The 17,757-nt window shown below is 37.5% G+C and overlaps 1 protein-coding gene across 1 annotated transcript in view; it reads right to left on the reverse strand.

Moving 5' to 3' along the window:
• TNKS (tankyrase) overlaps positions 1-15,276 on the reverse strand; it is a 203,089-nt gene extending 187,813 nt beyond the window's left edge. Inside the window, exon 1 of the mRNA XM_053578550.1 lies at positions 13,484-15,276. Coding sequence (XP_053434525.1) covers positions 13,484-14,153 — 670 coding nt within the window. The 5' untranslated portion in view covers positions 14,154-15,276. The remainder of the gene's footprint in view (positions 1-13,483) is intronic.
• Positions 15,277-17,757: the final 2,481 nt, after the last annotated feature.

Below are 17,757 nucleotides of genomic sequence, written 5' to 3' on the forward strand. Positions count from 1 at the left end.
AAATTTTTTTCAATTTAGACTTGTAGTTCAAGGAAATCATCGGCTAATTACCAAATGGTTCTTTAAATTCTGCCACAGAAGAGTTGCAAGTCCAAACAAACACAAATCTGCAACCTACCAGCAGTTTAGTTTGTGATACCCAAAAGGTAAAAGGAAGAAATTTAAAATCACATTATTTCCTCTTTTCCTAGCATTAAGAAAGAGAAACATTGGAATTGGAAATTGACATACCCATCAAAAAAAGGCCTCAAAAATAAGAAAATAAATGAAAAGGTTTAAAGTCAAGCTATTTTAATTCTATAAATAGACACCTGAACAAGCTGGCAAAACAAGCTTCTACAAAAGAACCCAGAAACTCATTGTGGAGAAGGGCATCTTGGACATCTTATCAGCCTTAAAAAAAAAGTGGAACATTGGGTACACAAAAACAAAACACTCAAAACTTTCCCCAATTACTCAAATCAAAATGAGTTTTTTGTTGTTGTTGTTTTGTTTTTTAGAATGAGGCCCAAAGTTATCCTGAGTACCCTTGCTTTAGAAATCCCTAAGCAACCTACCCTACTCAACTCCTTTTTTTTTCCCTAAGAGCACAATATCGTTTATTGAACTAAAAGTTCATTTCTAGATGTTTCTTTTTCATGTATGCTTCATTTGTTTTACTAACCCTGTAAGCACAGACTTCTCCATCTTTATCTTGACTAATCCTACTCAACACTTATTATAAACCCACATTAATAACGTACAGCATTATGCCTCACAAGATCACAGCTACATCAAAACTTCCTGAGCGTTATCTGTCAGAAGAGTAGCTGTAAAGCCAAAATAACTTCAAGGACACTGACAAACAGGAAATATAAAGACTTAAGAAGCATGTCTATTCAATTTTATCTACTGCATTATTTTACGGTCAATTATCCAAATGACGTCCTTCTTTATGAAGAAAACTGAAGCTATTAAATACATTTCATTTCATCACAAAGCTCATGATGATGTTTACTCCTTTACTAACACTACAGTAAAACACATTTTGTCAAAATCATTTCCATTCTTTGATTATTTTTCTTCTTCTGGGCTCTAAGCTTAAGATCATATTTTTTAACATACTGATGCTCACAACTTGACTCTTAATAATATCCTCTGGATATATTTCTCTGGCCTCTTAAGTGTCAAGGAATCAATGGACTACCTGGCCTGTGATTTATTCAGTTCATTGCAAGGGGGTAACTAGATTAAACTTGCCAGAAAGACTCCCACATAAATAGACTCTGAGGAAGATGATTAGCAGAATGTCTAATGGTGGCGTTTCTTTTTTTTTTTTTTTGCTTCATCAGCCGAAACAGCAGAAGGTATGATTTATTGTATACTGGTTACACTCAGCCACAAGCGAGAACAGAACAAGTCCAGGATGTCAGGTCCAGGGCAAGGGACCAATAGGACTGTTTTGGTGTGAACAAGGTGGGTCTCTTAGGGGTGGTCTTGGTGACTGGATGGCGATGAGGTCTTAGATCCACTGAGAGCAGTTCTAGACAGTAGCATGCAGTCCAGCAGCTTGTACTAGCCTCCTTAGCCTCTTGGCATTCCATGGTCCTTCTCTTGCGGCCTTCACGAGTGCACAACCAGGCGGTTTACTTGGACCTCTGCCTCACCTTTCTCCTTTTGCGCTTCAGCCTGCGCATTCGCTTCTTCCTCCACTTGGCTCTCATGGTGCGGAGGTTTCTAGAAAGATGGCGCTAAGGCCGAGAGAAAGCCAAAGTTCCGCCTACCGCTTTTTAGTGAACCGCTCGGTGTCGTCACTTCCGCTGTTCTTGGTGTTTCTTTTTTTAAATACTACTATTTTAAAAGACCCTGCAAATCTTGAGAGACCTCATCTATTCTAGACCAAAGCTCCATGTCCAACAGGAGATAAAGGGACAAGGGCGGTTACCCTCAACTTCTCAGACCTTTATTTTTATCCTTGAAATTATTTAGCAACTAATTTCTATAAAAGGAGCAATAGAAAAAAATTGAGGTCAAATCCATCCTATGCAAAATTCTTTTTTTTTTTTTTTTTTTGGCCGGGGCTGGGTTTGAACCTGCCACCTTCGGCATATGGGACCGGCGCCCTATTCCTTGAGCCACAGGCGCCGCCCTGCAAAATTCTTGTAAGAAGAATTTGAGCTGAATAACTAACATCCCCACAGACAATACATACAAGAAGAAAATGCCAGCAACACAAAATTATGATCATTTTGACATTAGCTAAAAGATAATACAAAAATGATGCAAGATATGAAAGAATAGCATATGCCTGAATTAAAAATAAGATGGCAGAATTCAGGAAATAATTCAAAATAAAAGAAAAAAGTCATCTCAAGAAGAAAAGACTAAACAAGAAAATACAAAGATGACAAAAAATACCACAGATAACGCCTTATCACAGGATCAACAAATACAAGCCATTAGCCAATCTGGCTCATCCCATGTTTTTCATAAATAAAATTTTGTTAGAACACAACCATTTATGTATTTTGGTATTTCCATGCCTCAAAAGTAAAGCTGAGGGGCTGTGAGAAACCACATGGCCTCAAAGCCGAAAAAATTTACCATCTACCCATTTACAGAAAGTTTCCCAACTTCTGCCTTAAGAGAAATTAAAGATAAAAGGAGAAAAAAACTGTAAAAAAAAGGAAATGAAGATACTAGATACTTTTTTTTTTAAGGATTCAAGAACCAGTGACAGTTGTAAGGAACTAGAGGGAGGGCAGAATAGGCAGTTCTAGTTTAATGGATACAGAATTTGTTTAGGATAGCGAAAAAGTTCTCAATCTGGACACTGATGACGGTTATCTAATATGATGAATGTACTTAATGCCACTGAATTAAACACATAAAAAATAAAAATGGTTAAAATGGTAAATGTTATGTATTTCTCAACACACACAAAATAGAGCTACTTGCTCTATTTAGAAGAGAAGCAAAGTTCCAATAGACATAAAAAGCAAGAAAAAGAACAAATTGAAAAGTACAATTTGACAAAACATTTCTAAAATCAAAGAACTGAAACTATGTAAAGAAAAGGCGCACCACGTAACTGAGAAAACCTACCTACAGGGACGAACGCCAAGACAGCTCTAGTAGAATACCTGGCCTTTAGTAAAAGAAAAAAAAACATTCTGGATGTCCAGGAAATAAAGACCAAGGGAAAAAAAATCAAATTACTATTAGATATTTAACATTTAATACCTTTTACCAAAAGAAAATGAAGTAACACTCAGGAAAGGAAATGAGAACCAAAAGATTATAATCCGGCTAAACTGACTTCTAAGAATAAGGCGAAAACTGTTAGTTTCGCCATAAAAATAATTTCTAGGAACACTATTTTCAGGACAGCTTCCTAATAAACTCTGGAGAACAAGTGACAGATCACCAAAATAAGTAGATAGACATCAATATCAAGGACTAGCAGTGATCATTTAAAACAGAAAACAGATGAAGAGGAGTAGCTACAAATAACAATTTCAGGTACCCAGTGCTGCACAACAAATTCTTCCAAAATTTAGTAGCTTAAAAGAACAACCACCACTTCGCATTTATGGTGATACTGGGTATTAACCAGCTAACCAATCCCTGGGGGCTCAACAAGATTGGAATATCCCAGGTGGCTACGTGCACACTGACTGAGACGATCACTGGTGGCCACTGACCAAACTTTCTTCCCTTTTAAACGGTCTTTCTCAAAGAATGATGACTGGCTTCCAAGAGGGAGAGTTTCCAATGCATGAAAGTGAAATTTTCAGATCTCTGAAAGCGTAGCTCTTATCCCAAGAGTGGTGCAGCACACAAACACAGGAAGGGAGCCACCTCTGCGGACCATCTGCTACCCATACACATATACTAACAGAACCAAGACTAAATGAAGTTTCTAAGAGAACAGTAGGCACTGGCCACATCCTCTCTCAGTGGAGCAAGAGCAAACTAAGGAAAGCACACACACAAATTTTTAACTTTTCAATAATCATGTTGGTGTCTCTATTATTTTTGAGACTATTTGTGTATGTACCAGGATAAAGTAAATGAGTATTATGTGATATTCTAATTCTATAATCCCCTAGGTCCTTGAGAACCAGAAGAAATGAAAAACCCCTGATCCTACTGACTTCCTTCTAACAAACAGAACTCAACCAAAGTGATGAGATAACATTTTTGAGATAAGACTCTGGCTCCCATCTTGCTGGACTCTCTTGCTTTCTAATTTGCTGATGGTGAAAGAAGTCAACTGTCACACTATGACCTGCCCTGTGAAACTAAGGGAGACCTCATCCCAAGGACTTTGAAGTAACTGAATGCTGCTAACAACCACATAATCGAGTTTGACAGCCAATCCTCCCTCAAGACTTCAGGTAAGACCACTGTCCCAACCCACATCTTAAATCCAGCCAAGTGAGAGATCCTGAGTCAGGGGACATAGCTAAGCCTGTCCAGATTCCTGACCTGCACCCACAGAAGATGTGAAATAACAAATGTGTGTTACTTTAAGCTGCTACATTTTGGAGTAGTTTTATACACAGCAATAAATAGTGTACTAAACTCAAATAAGTAGAAGAAAATAATAAAGAACAGAGATCAATGAAATGGAAGACAAAAAATAGAGAAAATTAACAGTAAAAGTTGGATCTTTGAAAAGGTTACCAATATTAATGAACCCCCATGTTAAACTAATCAAAAGAAAATATATATTGTCAGTATCAAAAAAACTGAGTTTATCTCAATATATAATAATAACTATATGCAATAATATAATTAACTATATGCAAACAAGTTTGACAACTTAAATAAACACATCACGAATAAGTAGTTCTTATCCTAAGAACGCAAGGATGATTTATGCTTTGGACCTAAAGTCCTCTCCAAAACTCATAATGAAATTTAATTGCCATTATGATATTATTAAGAAGACCGTTGACAAGTGATCAGCCCATGAGGGTTCTGTCCTCATGAATAGATGTCATTATCATGAAAGTTAAGTTATCATCAGAGAGGGCTTGTCATAGGAGCAAGCTCTAGCACAGCCTCCTCTTGCTTTCTTGTGCTGTCTTCCCCTTTCCACCTTCTGCCATGAAATGATGCAGCAAGAAGGTCATCACCAGAGGCAGGTCCTTTTGACCTGTACTACCCAGCCTCACACTCATGAGAAGTAAATTTCTTTTCTTTATAAACCACACACTGTGTGACATTCTGTTACAACACAAGACAATTTAACATTTCAAAATCAAAAATCAATGTAATTCACCATACAAAAAGACTAAAGAACACAGCCCATAAATCCGCTCAATATATGCCGACAAAGCATGTAACAAAATTCAACACCATTTCAAAACAAAAACACTCTGCAAACTAGGAACAAAAGAGAATGTCCTTAATCTGATGAAGGGTATCTATGAAAGCCTTAAAGCTAACATAATACTTACTGGGGAGACACTGAACATTTTCCTCTAAGAGTTGGTATATGACATAAATGTCTAATCTTACCATTTTTATTTAATATTATGAAGAAAGGAAATAGAAGGCATAATTATCTATATTTAAAGATAATATGATTCTTTAATGAAAATCCTAAAGAATCTACAAAAGAGCTACTAGAAATCATTTAATTCTAGGTCACAGGATACAGGGATACAAATTTATTTTATTAGCAGTAAACAATTGAAAAATAAAAATTTTTTAAAGCTATTCCAATCGCGTCAGGCCGGATGTGGTAGTTCATGCCTATAATCCCAGCACTCTGGGAAGCCAAGACTGGTAGACTGCTTGAGCTCAGCAAATTAGAAACCAATGGTACTGGAATAACCGGATATCCATATGGAAAAAACTAAACCTCAACCCAAGCTTACAGATAAGCTTGGTTTAGATTACAAGTTTGAGACCAGCCTGAACAAGAGCAAGATCCCATCTCTACTAAAAATAGGACAACTAGCCAACACAGTGGCACGTACCTATAGAACAGTGGTTCTCAATCTTCCTAATGCCTCCTAATGCCACGACCCTTTAATACAGTTAGTTCCTCACGTTGTGGTGACTCCCCAACCATAAAATTGTTTTTATTGCTACTTCATAACTGTAATTTTGCTACTGTTACGAATCATAATGTAAATATCTGATATGCAGGATGTATTTTCATTGTTACAAAGGGGTCGCGACCCACAGGTTGAGAACCACTGCTACAGACAGTCCCAACTACTCAGGAGGCTGACTGCTCAAGCCCAAGTGTTTGAGGTTGCTGTGAGCTATGACGCCAACGCACTCTACCCAGGGCAACAAAGGGCTAAGACTCTTTCTCAAAAAAAAAAAAAAAAAAAAAACCACCAAAATGAAATCTATTATAAATGCATCAAGATACATTAAAAACATTCTAGGAATAAAATTTAGAAATGTCTACATTAAAAATTACAAAAATTGCCATGAGAAAATAAAGAAGGCCTAAATAATGTCCATTTATTGGACACTGGCAAATTCAATATTCCCCAAATTGACCTATAAACACAACACAGTCTCAATCATAATCCCAGAATACTGTGGTACAGAAATTGACAATCTGATTTTAAAATTTCAATAAAAGTGCAACAAACCTAGAATATCTCAAGTAATTTTTAAAAAGATATGTCAAGTTGGAATATTTACACTACGCAAATCAAAGACTAACTACAAAGCCACGGTAATCAAGCCAATGTAATACTGCAATAAAAACAAACAGATTGGTGAGACACAGTGAGAAATCCAGATAAAGACCTCCACTTATACAGACATCTGATTTTTGACAATGCCAAAAAAGCAATCTAGTAAAGAAAGGAAAATCTTTTCAACCAATGGTACTGGAATAACCAGATATCCATATGGAAAAAACTAAACCTCAACCCAAGCTTACAGATAAGCTTGGTTTAGATTACAAGAATGAACCTAAGATTGATCACAGATCTAAATGCAAAAGCTAAAACCATAAAGCTTTGAATAGGAAACCCAAGAGAGTATCTCTGTGACTTGGGGATAAGTCAAAGTTCTTATCCAGGTGCTAGGTCACAGAAAACAATAATCATAAAACAAGTAAGTTAAATTCAATTTAAAACTACTGCACAAAGGATCCCCACTAAGAAAAGGTATCGTCAATCCATAGACTAAAAGAAAATATTAGCACAATATTTATCTGACAATGAACTTGTATGCAAAACATATAAAGTACACATAAAACTCAATAATAAAAGGATAAACCAATAAAAGTGAAGTTTGGCGAGTAAAAAATGTTGAGGAGGAACTTCATAAAAATACAGTAGAACCTCTGTAAATTGAGTACCAGGCAACCAAAACAAATTGGTCAATATTTAGAGGTAGTCAACATAAGGATGTAGGCCTACAGTATTGATATGCACATGTGATGCATGTCCAGTCTATAAAAATTAGGTCAATTTAAGGAGGTGGTCAATGTAGGAAGTGGTCAACTACGGAGCTTCTACTGTATAGAAATGGCAAACGGACACATGATAAAGTCTTTAACATCCTTAGACTTCAGGTAAATGCAAAGTCAACCACAAATAAAAACTACAGTAAGACATCACATGTTCCCACCAGAATGGTTAAAATTAAAGCATCTAAGAACATCAAATATTCTCAGATATGGAACAGAAGTCTCAGAAATTATCAATTACAACAGTGCCTACACTTTGCGAAAAGGTATGGCAGTTTTTTATAAAACCAGACATTTATCTACCCGAAGGCCCAGCAATTCTAACAGAGTTTATTTGTCCAAGAGAAAGAAAAGCTATGTCCATTATGTAAGAATGCTCATAGCAGCTTTATTCACAATAAAGCTAAAAATTAGTTTTAGCCAAAACTAAAAACCACGTAAGGGTCTATCAACTGGAAAAGGGATAAACAAAATGTGGCACATTCATATAATGAAATCCACTTAGCAGTAAAAAGAAAGTACTGATACATGTTACAAAATCAAAAGCATTGCCCTGAGAAAAATAAGTTTTACAGGAAAAGAGTAAATATTGTATTATTCTATTTATATGAACTTCTAAAATAGGCAACTTTTATTCTATATCAGAAAAAAAGTCAGCACTGTGGTTGTCTCAGGAGCCAGGTAAGGACAGGGATTGAGATAAGGGACATGAGGGAACTATCTGCGGTTATGATGACACTCTACAAGGTAAGTCACCATTTAAGTTACAAAGGTGTTTGTTTGCATTTTATTAGTAATGTACATAAGATCTGTACAGATTTTATATTAAAAAACACAACTTTAAACAAATATGAAACTTGTCTGGATAATGGTATGTATATTAGTGTATCTAGGGGAGCTGTATAGATGCCTACAATTTACACTGACATGCATTAAAAAGATAAATTGATGGATAGAAGAATATACTATACATGAAGAGAGGCATGTAATAGAAATTGTACAATATCATAATTTATGTGAGCAAGTCTCTACTATTGAACAGTTGACTCATTATCAATTTTTTGCTGTTAGAGATTCATATACGTATTATCTTACAAACAGCGAATTTGATCTTTAAATAATTTGCTTCCAAAGAATGATATTTAGGCAAAAGAAAAGATAGACCCATCTACATTTTTTTTTAAGGTAGAGATGGGGTCTAGTTTTTGCTCAGGCTGGTCTCAAACTCCTAGCCTCAAGGGATCCTCCTGCCTGGGCCTCCCGAAGTTCTAGGATTACAGGCATGAGTCACCGCATCTGGCTCAACTTTTGCCTATCATTTTAACTAAAAATTCTATGTGAACTTTCTTTAAAGAAGTACCTTAAGGGAAATGTAAGGTATTTAAAAACATTAAATAAAACATAATCCAGTTTATAATCAACAATTTGAAGTCTGGGAAGATATTTATGAGAATACTGTAGTTCTTGGTCTTCTTTTAACAAATTAGGCCCTTTTTAAACCTCAAGACAGGGTGTTTACTTACGTAAGTACAATTAGAGATCTTGTCATTACCAGACAATGCAAAGTGCAGGAAGATTCCCACTCTAGGACTGAAGCATTTTCTCACCCACTCACAGACAACAGGTTAGGGGACATGACAGTTTTTACTAAGACCTCCATTCGTACAGTGGTGAGGGGAGGAAAAAAAAGACAAGCATCATCATGCCAAAAGATCAGGAGAAAAGTCAAGAACGAGTATGTTGTAGTAGACACCATCCAAAGAAAATACAATGCTGGCATCCTTATTTTGCTGGGTTTGATACTAAAACACCTTATTTCACATAGCATATTCCAAATAATATGTTAATTAAAAGCCAGGGAGCCTATTTCAAAATTTCTTCAATTTAGGCCAGGCAGTGGCTCATGCCTGTAATCCCAGCACTCTGTGAGGCCAAGACAGGTGGATTGCTTGAGCTGACGAATTCAAGATCAGCCTGAGCAAAAGCGAGACCCCATCTCTACTAAAAATAGAAAAACTAGGGCGGCGCCTGTGGCTCAAGGAGTAGGGTGCCGGTCCCATATGCCGGAGGTGGCGGGTTCAAACCCAGCCCCGGCCAAAAAAAACACACACACAAAAAAAAATAGAAAAACTGAGGCAAGAGGATCACTTGAGCCCGAGGTGGAGGTTGCTGTAAGCTATGACACCATGGCACTCTACCCAGGACAAGAGCTAGAGACTCTGTGTCAAAAAAAAAAAAAATTCTTCAATTTAAAGTAAACACTATAAAATCTCAGAATTTAATGCTTCGTTAAAGCCGTTAAAAAAAAAAAAAAGACCCATCTGAACTTTTCTATAAAAAGAAACCTCATTAGAATACACTGATCCTTTAGTAAAAATATGTCACTACTATGAACTGAACTAAGGAGATAATATCATTCTAACTTTGTACTATTTGTAAAGCTTTTGACTGCTTTACTTTGAACAACAGAAAACCAGGGTCAAAAATCTCATCTGTAGAAGAGAAGCCTCATATAAACTCTAGGAAACAATAAAAGACAGGACCATTTTTATATAGCCATCTGGAAAAGGCATTAAAAATAGTATTTTAAGAACCTATATCAATATTAAAAACTAAAGATTTTGTTGTAATTAAAGCTAGGACAATTCCATTATTAATGCAGTCTCTAAATCACTTTTTTTTTTTTTTTTTTGTAGAGACAGAGTCTCACTGTACCGCCCTCGGGTAGAGTGCCGTGGCGTCACACGGCTCACAGCAACCTCTAACTCTTGGGCTTACGCGATTCTCTTGCCTCAGCCTCCCGAGCAGCTGGGACTACAGGCGTGCACCACAACGCCCGGCTATTTCTAAATCACTTTTAAACAAATAATTACCACAATCCAAGACAGGAAAGAAAGAATTCTTAATTCTACTGATGAAAAATATGGTTACACTTACAGTAATATAAATAAAGTCATAAGGATTTAAATATGGTTTCATACCACTTCTCAGATCCTCAAAAGTGCTTTCATTTCATTCTATAGAACTGTAAACTAATTTTAAAATAGAAATAAAGGCATTAGTTAACATTTTCCTTTCCAAACTTTGCTTGGCTAGCTTGGGTGCACCCTTTAAACTCCTGCTTTAAAAAATTCTCTTTATCTAGAAAAACTTCCTAAATTGCTCTAAAACCAGGATAAGAGTCCCCACGGCATACTCTGAAAGATGGTTCCGTGTACTTTTCCTCTCATTCTAGGTTACCTGCTTTGTAGGGTTTTGTTATTGTTGCTCAGGGTTCCCAACTAGACTGTAAGCTCCTTAAGGGAAAAGACTCTCTGCCCTGACTCCACAATTGTGCCTGTATTGTTAGCACCACACCTATTAAGTACTAAAAAATTTGTAGAATGAATATAAACTATAATTTTTAAACTTTTCCATCCAAGGCACTGTACCAATTTGTTAACACAGCTTTTCTGTGACAATCCAATGACTATCAAAATAGTCAACTGACAATTCTTCTTAATTACTCAGCCCATACATGATGGAGAAGACAATACTTAACAAACTTAACGTTATGCCCCCAAACACGCAAGTGTGGCAAGCTTACTGCAGGTATGATGTTTTCATAACATGGAAAGTTTTAGTATTGTTTTGTCTGTATTCTACAACTGAGTTTAAAAAATTTTTATCTAGAAAAGACAGTTCAAGGTTAGGTTCTCATAACTACAACCTAATTACAGGAATATCTTACTGTTTGCATTCTAGTTTATCTCCGTATACATAAAACTCTGAAACAGTAAAAAGTAACTGTTGTGGCAAATCAAATAGAAGGTAAGTGGCGGGAGACATGCATCATTTTCTGTGTGACTAATCCTAAATAAGTACATTAATACACAAATAAATACAACTAATTATCATTTATTAGTGATTATTTATGATAATGAGAAAATGACAAGATCGCTGAAACAATTTGTTAAAACAGTCCAATTTGGAATAAAGTATGTAAATGTAAACAACCTCAGTGGCTTTACAAAATCAGCCTTAGATCTTTCACTTAGCCTAAACAAAAAGAAATGCCATTTCATCTAAAACAAGCAAGACCCTTGAGCAAATAAATATCTGGTTAGATGAAAGCCTGTTTATGATTCAATTCTCTATATTCCCAATAGTCTGTGTATCAAAAGTGGATCCAGTGACCTACTAATGATCTAAGTATTTTCTCATATACTGGCCATGATTCATTAAGGGATCACAAAAAAGCAATTGCTAAAAAATGTAATGAAATAATATAAAATACCAGAGTACAACACATGTAGTAAGGGAAAGACTGTTTCCTGAAAGTTTTGGTTACGTGTGCCCTTGTGTATGTATGACAATGTAAAATGTACTCATAAGTATGGGCTGCAAAAAAAAATATATGAAAGCTCTTCTTTTGCATATAAGCCCCTGATTACTACTTCTCCCAAAACACTGCAAAATTTAGAAAGTCTGCACTGTAATTACTCACAGAAATGAAAAGTGACCTTAACCCAGACATAGGTTATGACAGCCTAAGCTTGATTTCACAAGCTCAAATATCAAACTGCCTGAATTCAAATCCAATTTCCACTATCCTGAGTAAGTTTGGACTTATTTAAACAATATGTGCCTCACTCTGTCATCTGTAAAATAAGGATAACAATATCTTCCAAGTTGTGGTAAAAACAAATTAAATAATACAGCAAGTTAACATATGTTTTACTGCTACCAGAACAAATTGAAGCAGTGATATACAAATGTAGCATGGCTGGGTGCCCATAGCTCAGTGGTTAGGGTGCTGGCCACATGCTGGGGGCTGGTGGGCTCGAACTAGGCCCTGGAATGTTAAACAAAACATAACATAACAAATGTAGCAAGAAACTTACCAGAGGTTACATTCAGTGCTTGAGCTTTGATGTTTGCACAGGTATGGTGCTTTATCATTTTGTATTTTTCTGTCCTACTTAAATTTTATAATGTGTGCATATACATATATGTAATATATGTATTTCTATTGCAATGTCTCTAACCTACATAACATTATTACCTTTATTTTAAAGTATCAATAATAGGTACCCAGGCAGTGAGATTACAACCCTTTGCTCTTGTCATACATTTCTCTGTATTTTATAAATATATATTAGGTGTTTTTAAAAGCAAACAGTCAACTACTTTTTTCCAAAAAAAGGCAGACAAACATGCAAAGTTGTGGTCCAGAGTTTAGGAATGCACACTTTTGGGGGGAGAGCTTTGTGCCAGATACTTCTCATTAAATTCTCAACAACTTTAAATGTGTTTTGCCCAGGCAAAAACAGACAACTGAGAAAAGGTAAGCTGTCCCTTAGACAACAAGTAAGTATCCATAACATCAAAGTCTATTTATTTTTTCCGTCATCACAAAATGCATCCAATACTCTGGTTTTCTTCAGATCGCATAAATCTTTCATCTTTTACAAAATGCATCCAAATATTCTTCTTCAGTTGTTTCATATGGGCATATTCTGGTCTCCTCAACTAGACTATAAGCTTCTTTAAAAAAGAGAAATTTTCAAAAATTTCGTTTATGTCTTTCAGTGAGTTACTAAGACTGTATAATAAATCCTTAAGCACTTTGTTGAGTTACATTAAACATCTTTTTTTCTGGACTGTCCTCAATGAAATTACCCTTATGAAAACAAACTAGCACACAAAGGACAAAACTACTCTTAAGCTACTTAAATCTACCTTTACTCCTTTACACGCAAAACTGAAAAAGTTTAAGTATATCTATCCTCCGAAACTCCTAACTTTAAGTTTTGGAATAAGCACAGTATTGCTGTGCAAGCATTAAAAGGATCCTCAGAGTCACACGTTGCCCCCCACCACCACGCCCCCATCACCCAGGTAAAATCTAAAGAAAGGAACCTCTGGATCTTTTGGAGTTGAAGAACCATAACCACGCCCCCACTTTGCTCTATCTCAAGAGCCTGATTTCTTTCCCTGGCCAGACCCCTGCCCTCAACCCCAAAACGCTAAACGCTTAATAAACAATTCAAAACAAAAGTCTCTGACCTGCAGCGAAGTGCAAGGGAGAAGACTTCCGGCCGGCCATGTCCTTTGCATTTACGTTTGCCGCGTCCACCAACCTCTTTACCCGGGACACGTCCCCATTTCGACAGGCCTCCAACAGTTCCCGTAGGGCCCCACTCACTGCCGGGACCCCTGTCCCAGGTCCAGCTGCCCCAGACCCCAGTGTTGTGGCGCTAACTCCGGCCGCCTCGGGGCTCTCCGCCAAGCTTGATCCAGGGGAGGATGGAGAGGAAGATGAGGAAGAAGTCGGGGAAGAAGAGGACGATGGTGAATTATTACTGCTACCGCCGGCTGGGTTGGGAGCGACCCCAACGGCAGAGGAAGTAGAAACTGCCGGGACCACGGTAGCAGCGGCAACAGTACAGATTGTGCTGGTGGAATTGCAACAACTGGTACTGTCAACCGGGTCCGGGGATCCGGGCCTGTCGGGCGGATCCCGACTGCCATCCCCCTCCGGCAGTGATAGGCCGTGCCGCGGGGAGGCAAAGGGGGCCAGGCCGCCGGCCGTGGGGGAGGCTGGGGTGGTCCCCGGGGCCAGGCCGGGGCTGAGTGGTGGGGGAGGTGGGGGCGGCGGCGCCGAAGCCCCTGGGGCGGGCTGGAGTTGTTGTTGATGATGGTGGTGATGATGCTGAGAGCGACGCGACGCCGCCATCTTCGGACTCCCCCAGCACTGTCACTGCGGCAACGGGCCCCCCGCCCGCCCTCACTTCCGACCTCTAGGCCAATCACCACGCAGCGCACAGGAAATGATGAGAGGAGCGGCAGGCGGGGCCAAAGAGAAAGAGGGACGTATTGGGAGCTCCCGGAACAGCCCGCGAAGGGGGCGTGGCTTTGTCTCCAAGGGGCGGGCTTTGTGACGCCTTGGCGGGCCGGCTGGAGAGATTTGAAAGGTGGACCCGCCTCTGCTTAAGAGAAACGTTTCCTGCATTTCTCACTTCCAGTCTGTTTCCTTTGGCCTCCTGCGCTCTGTTGCCACAGCTTCTTCAGTATCCTTACATTGCTACCGAGCAGCGATAAAGGTATAACTCCGTCCAAGCAGAGAATGTGTCGTGAATCATCTATTAAGTGTCTGAAAAATGAAACTGACAGTACCTACCTCACAGAATTCTTAGAGGGATTAAAAGAGCTGGCAAAGCGCAGTGTCAGTAATACATTAGCCCATTGGTAATATTTTTAAATGAGGTCTCCCCTGCACCCGGTATCCCTTGGTTCTTTGTCCCTTCTCTATAAATTAACACTATGTGTGCTATTAATACCCAATTTTTAAACAGTAGCTCAGACTGCCAGGATTGAAATTCCAGCTGTGCCACTTACTGTGTAAATTTAAACTAGTTATTTAACCACTCTGTGCCTCAGTTTCCCCTCTGTAAATTTGAAATATCAAAATTATGATTGTTTTCTATTATCTCTACTTTTTTCAAACAAAAGATCTCATATTTATTGAACCATCTTATTAGTGCTGAGCATACAAAGAGAAAAATCATTTCCCCATGAAATGTGGCTGACTGTCCAACTGATGACAGTTTCAGCTTGATATAAGATGATAGTGACCTTGATACATCATAAATATGTGTGCCATCTGTGCAATCCAGCTTGGCTCTTCTTCAATGTCTCCGAGTTGTACGTGATTTTCTTTCCAGTCCACTAGGGAATGGGACCATTTTGCTTTTGTTTCTTGGCCAAAAACCACTTGATTCTGAAAGTTTTATGAGAAGACATGGCAGAAACTGAGTCAATTGCACCCACCACAATGGCAGAGAATGGGAGACAGAAGGCTATCTCTGTACTTTAATTTCTTGCCCTAAGTTTAATTAAACTAATTATGAATATGAATCTTTCTTTTGAGTTTTTTTTTTTTTTTACCTTAGCCTCTCATCGCCCTTCCCAAAGTAAGATAAACACCTCACTGCTGTCCATCACTCACCTTCAGGTGCCATTTTTTAGCGAATATTTTTGTTTTCTTTTCCCTGCCTGTAGCTACTTTTTCTATATATCCTTTTTTCCCCCCTTTGATCTGCCATCAAAAGAGATGTATCCATGAATGAGATAATCACAGTGACATCTTCATTCTTCATTTCAGTAGTAAATAGTAAAGTACACGTTATAGAAATATACACAAACAGCATTATTCCAGTAGAGTGGACAGAGCAATTCTATGTCCTAAGAGAAACAAGATTTAGATGAGTCAAGCAGAATATTAAACCAGGTGATAAATTATTTTTCCCACATGTTCATTATTAAATATAATTGGTATGATGTTAATATTCCCATGTAAATATATAGGCAAGTTTATTTGGAATTACCAACTAAACAGTAAGATCAGGAACATAATGAGTATCATAAGTGGCATTTATTTTCTTTGAATCTGGAATTATAGATTATAACTCTTAACATTATCCATCTGTCTTATAAATTTGTGCCATTGTTCACCATAGACAAATGACAAAAGGTAGAGCTAGATAGGAAAAAAAATCCATCAGTACAAGTAAAATCAGTCCATGGCATTCAGGTTTTGAATTCTAACTTCTTAATATGGAGCATAGAGAAGCATTGAGGAGTGGGTGTTAATCAACAAATGTTAGATATTCATAACGCAAATTCTGCCCCCTTAAAATGGCCTTCTTCCCACAGCGGAGACATAGGAATATCTTTTTTGTCCTCCAATAGCTATTTACTCATAGACATAGAAAGAAGTAGTAATGTTCAGTTTAATTGAAAATGAATCTATTGTGTCTATTTATCAGTAAAAAAAAAAAATACTAAGAAGAAAATTTCTGCTGGATAGACATTTTAAAAAACTGAGTTACCTGAAACTACTGATAAACTATGCTGGAAATACAGTCAATCAATTGGAAATTGCTTTTTTCCTCCTCCAGTGGAAAGTACTAAAAGTACTTAACATTAAGTATTTATAAAGTTTGGATTTATATGGACTAAGGTTGAGCTCTAAACATGAAGGGCAGATGTCATTATCTAATCTGTGGCTAAACACAATTCCATGAGGAACGCACTATGCCATAATAGAAAGAGCAAAGCTTGGAGTCAGACAAACCCAAGCTTGAATCACGTCTCTTGACAATCACTAGCTGGCTGATCTTAGTAGCTATGCTTCAGCTCCGTCTGCCTGCCCTAGAATGTTAGTTTGATACTCACTCAGCATTGTTGTGAGGATCAGAAGGCCTGGTCTTTGTAAGCATTCTGTAAATGTTAGTTCCAATTATTTTATATGGCACCCATAAAGTGCTAACGTGAACTCACAGTCCCTGTTGACAACTTTCTTTATAAAAGAGATAGGAACTGAGAATAAATATCCACCATTTTGCACATATCAAGAATCTTAAGCAAAGAAAGATTGGTATAATTGTGTCCTCATCTGCTAATTCAGGATTCTTTATAAGCTTTATCTCCAAGAATTATTGTTGAGGATCAGATATGTAGCACCTTAGTTTCAAAAATGTTTCACAAAAAGCGTATTAAAGTACTAAAAAATGTGAGCAAAATAGCAGTCTCTTAAGCCACATTGTTGACACAAAAGACAATGCCACCCCAACTCAAAAGACATTCATCTGGGCTATTTACTTATGTTTATTTTTTACCCTATGGAGGTCACATGGATACTCCGAAATTTACACAATCGTAAACTTGCACAGGTTCCATATTTTAATTAGGCTTGAGTGTTATTCCATCCATATATTTCCTATTGATCTGACCTAAATCCAAGTTCACTGGTAGTAGTTCAGATCTACTAAGTCCAATTATTCTTTGATGCTCCATACAACGCCTCTTCTTCAAATCCACCAGCACAAGGCAGAACTATAGTTTGACTGAGGCAGTATCATTTCCTCAACATGGTCTTAGAGGAAGTTATTTTTATGTCATCGTGCTAAGAGCCAGATTTCTCTATAAAAGTGTTAAATTCTCTTAAATGAAAGTCCATCCAGAAACCCAGGTGAATCTTTTCTTATAAATCTACAGGTGTGCAACAATTCCAAAAGCTGAAATCATGCTAACTGCATTGTATCAGAGAAAGCTTTATTCAAAGAAAAACAAGAGCAACTCATTATAAGACAGAAAAATTACAGAAATTTAAAGATCCCTACATATGTATTTTTTAGCCACCGCCCCATTGAAGTTTCCAGTTGTTTTATAAGATAACTCTTACATACCAGCGTACTCTGGGTGTTGCTCCCAAGACATCTGTAGCCTGCCCTTTAATAACTTGGATTTTCTCCTGCTACGGTCTGTAAACTTAAGAG

This window comes from Nycticebus coucang, chromosome 24 (assembly GCF_027406575.1).
Source record: "Nycticebus coucang isolate mNycCou1 chromosome 24, mNycCou1.pri, whole genome shotgun sequence".
NCBI classification, from domain to species: domain Eukaryota; kingdom Metazoa; phylum Chordata; class Mammalia; order Primates; family Lorisidae; genus Nycticebus; species Nycticebus coucang.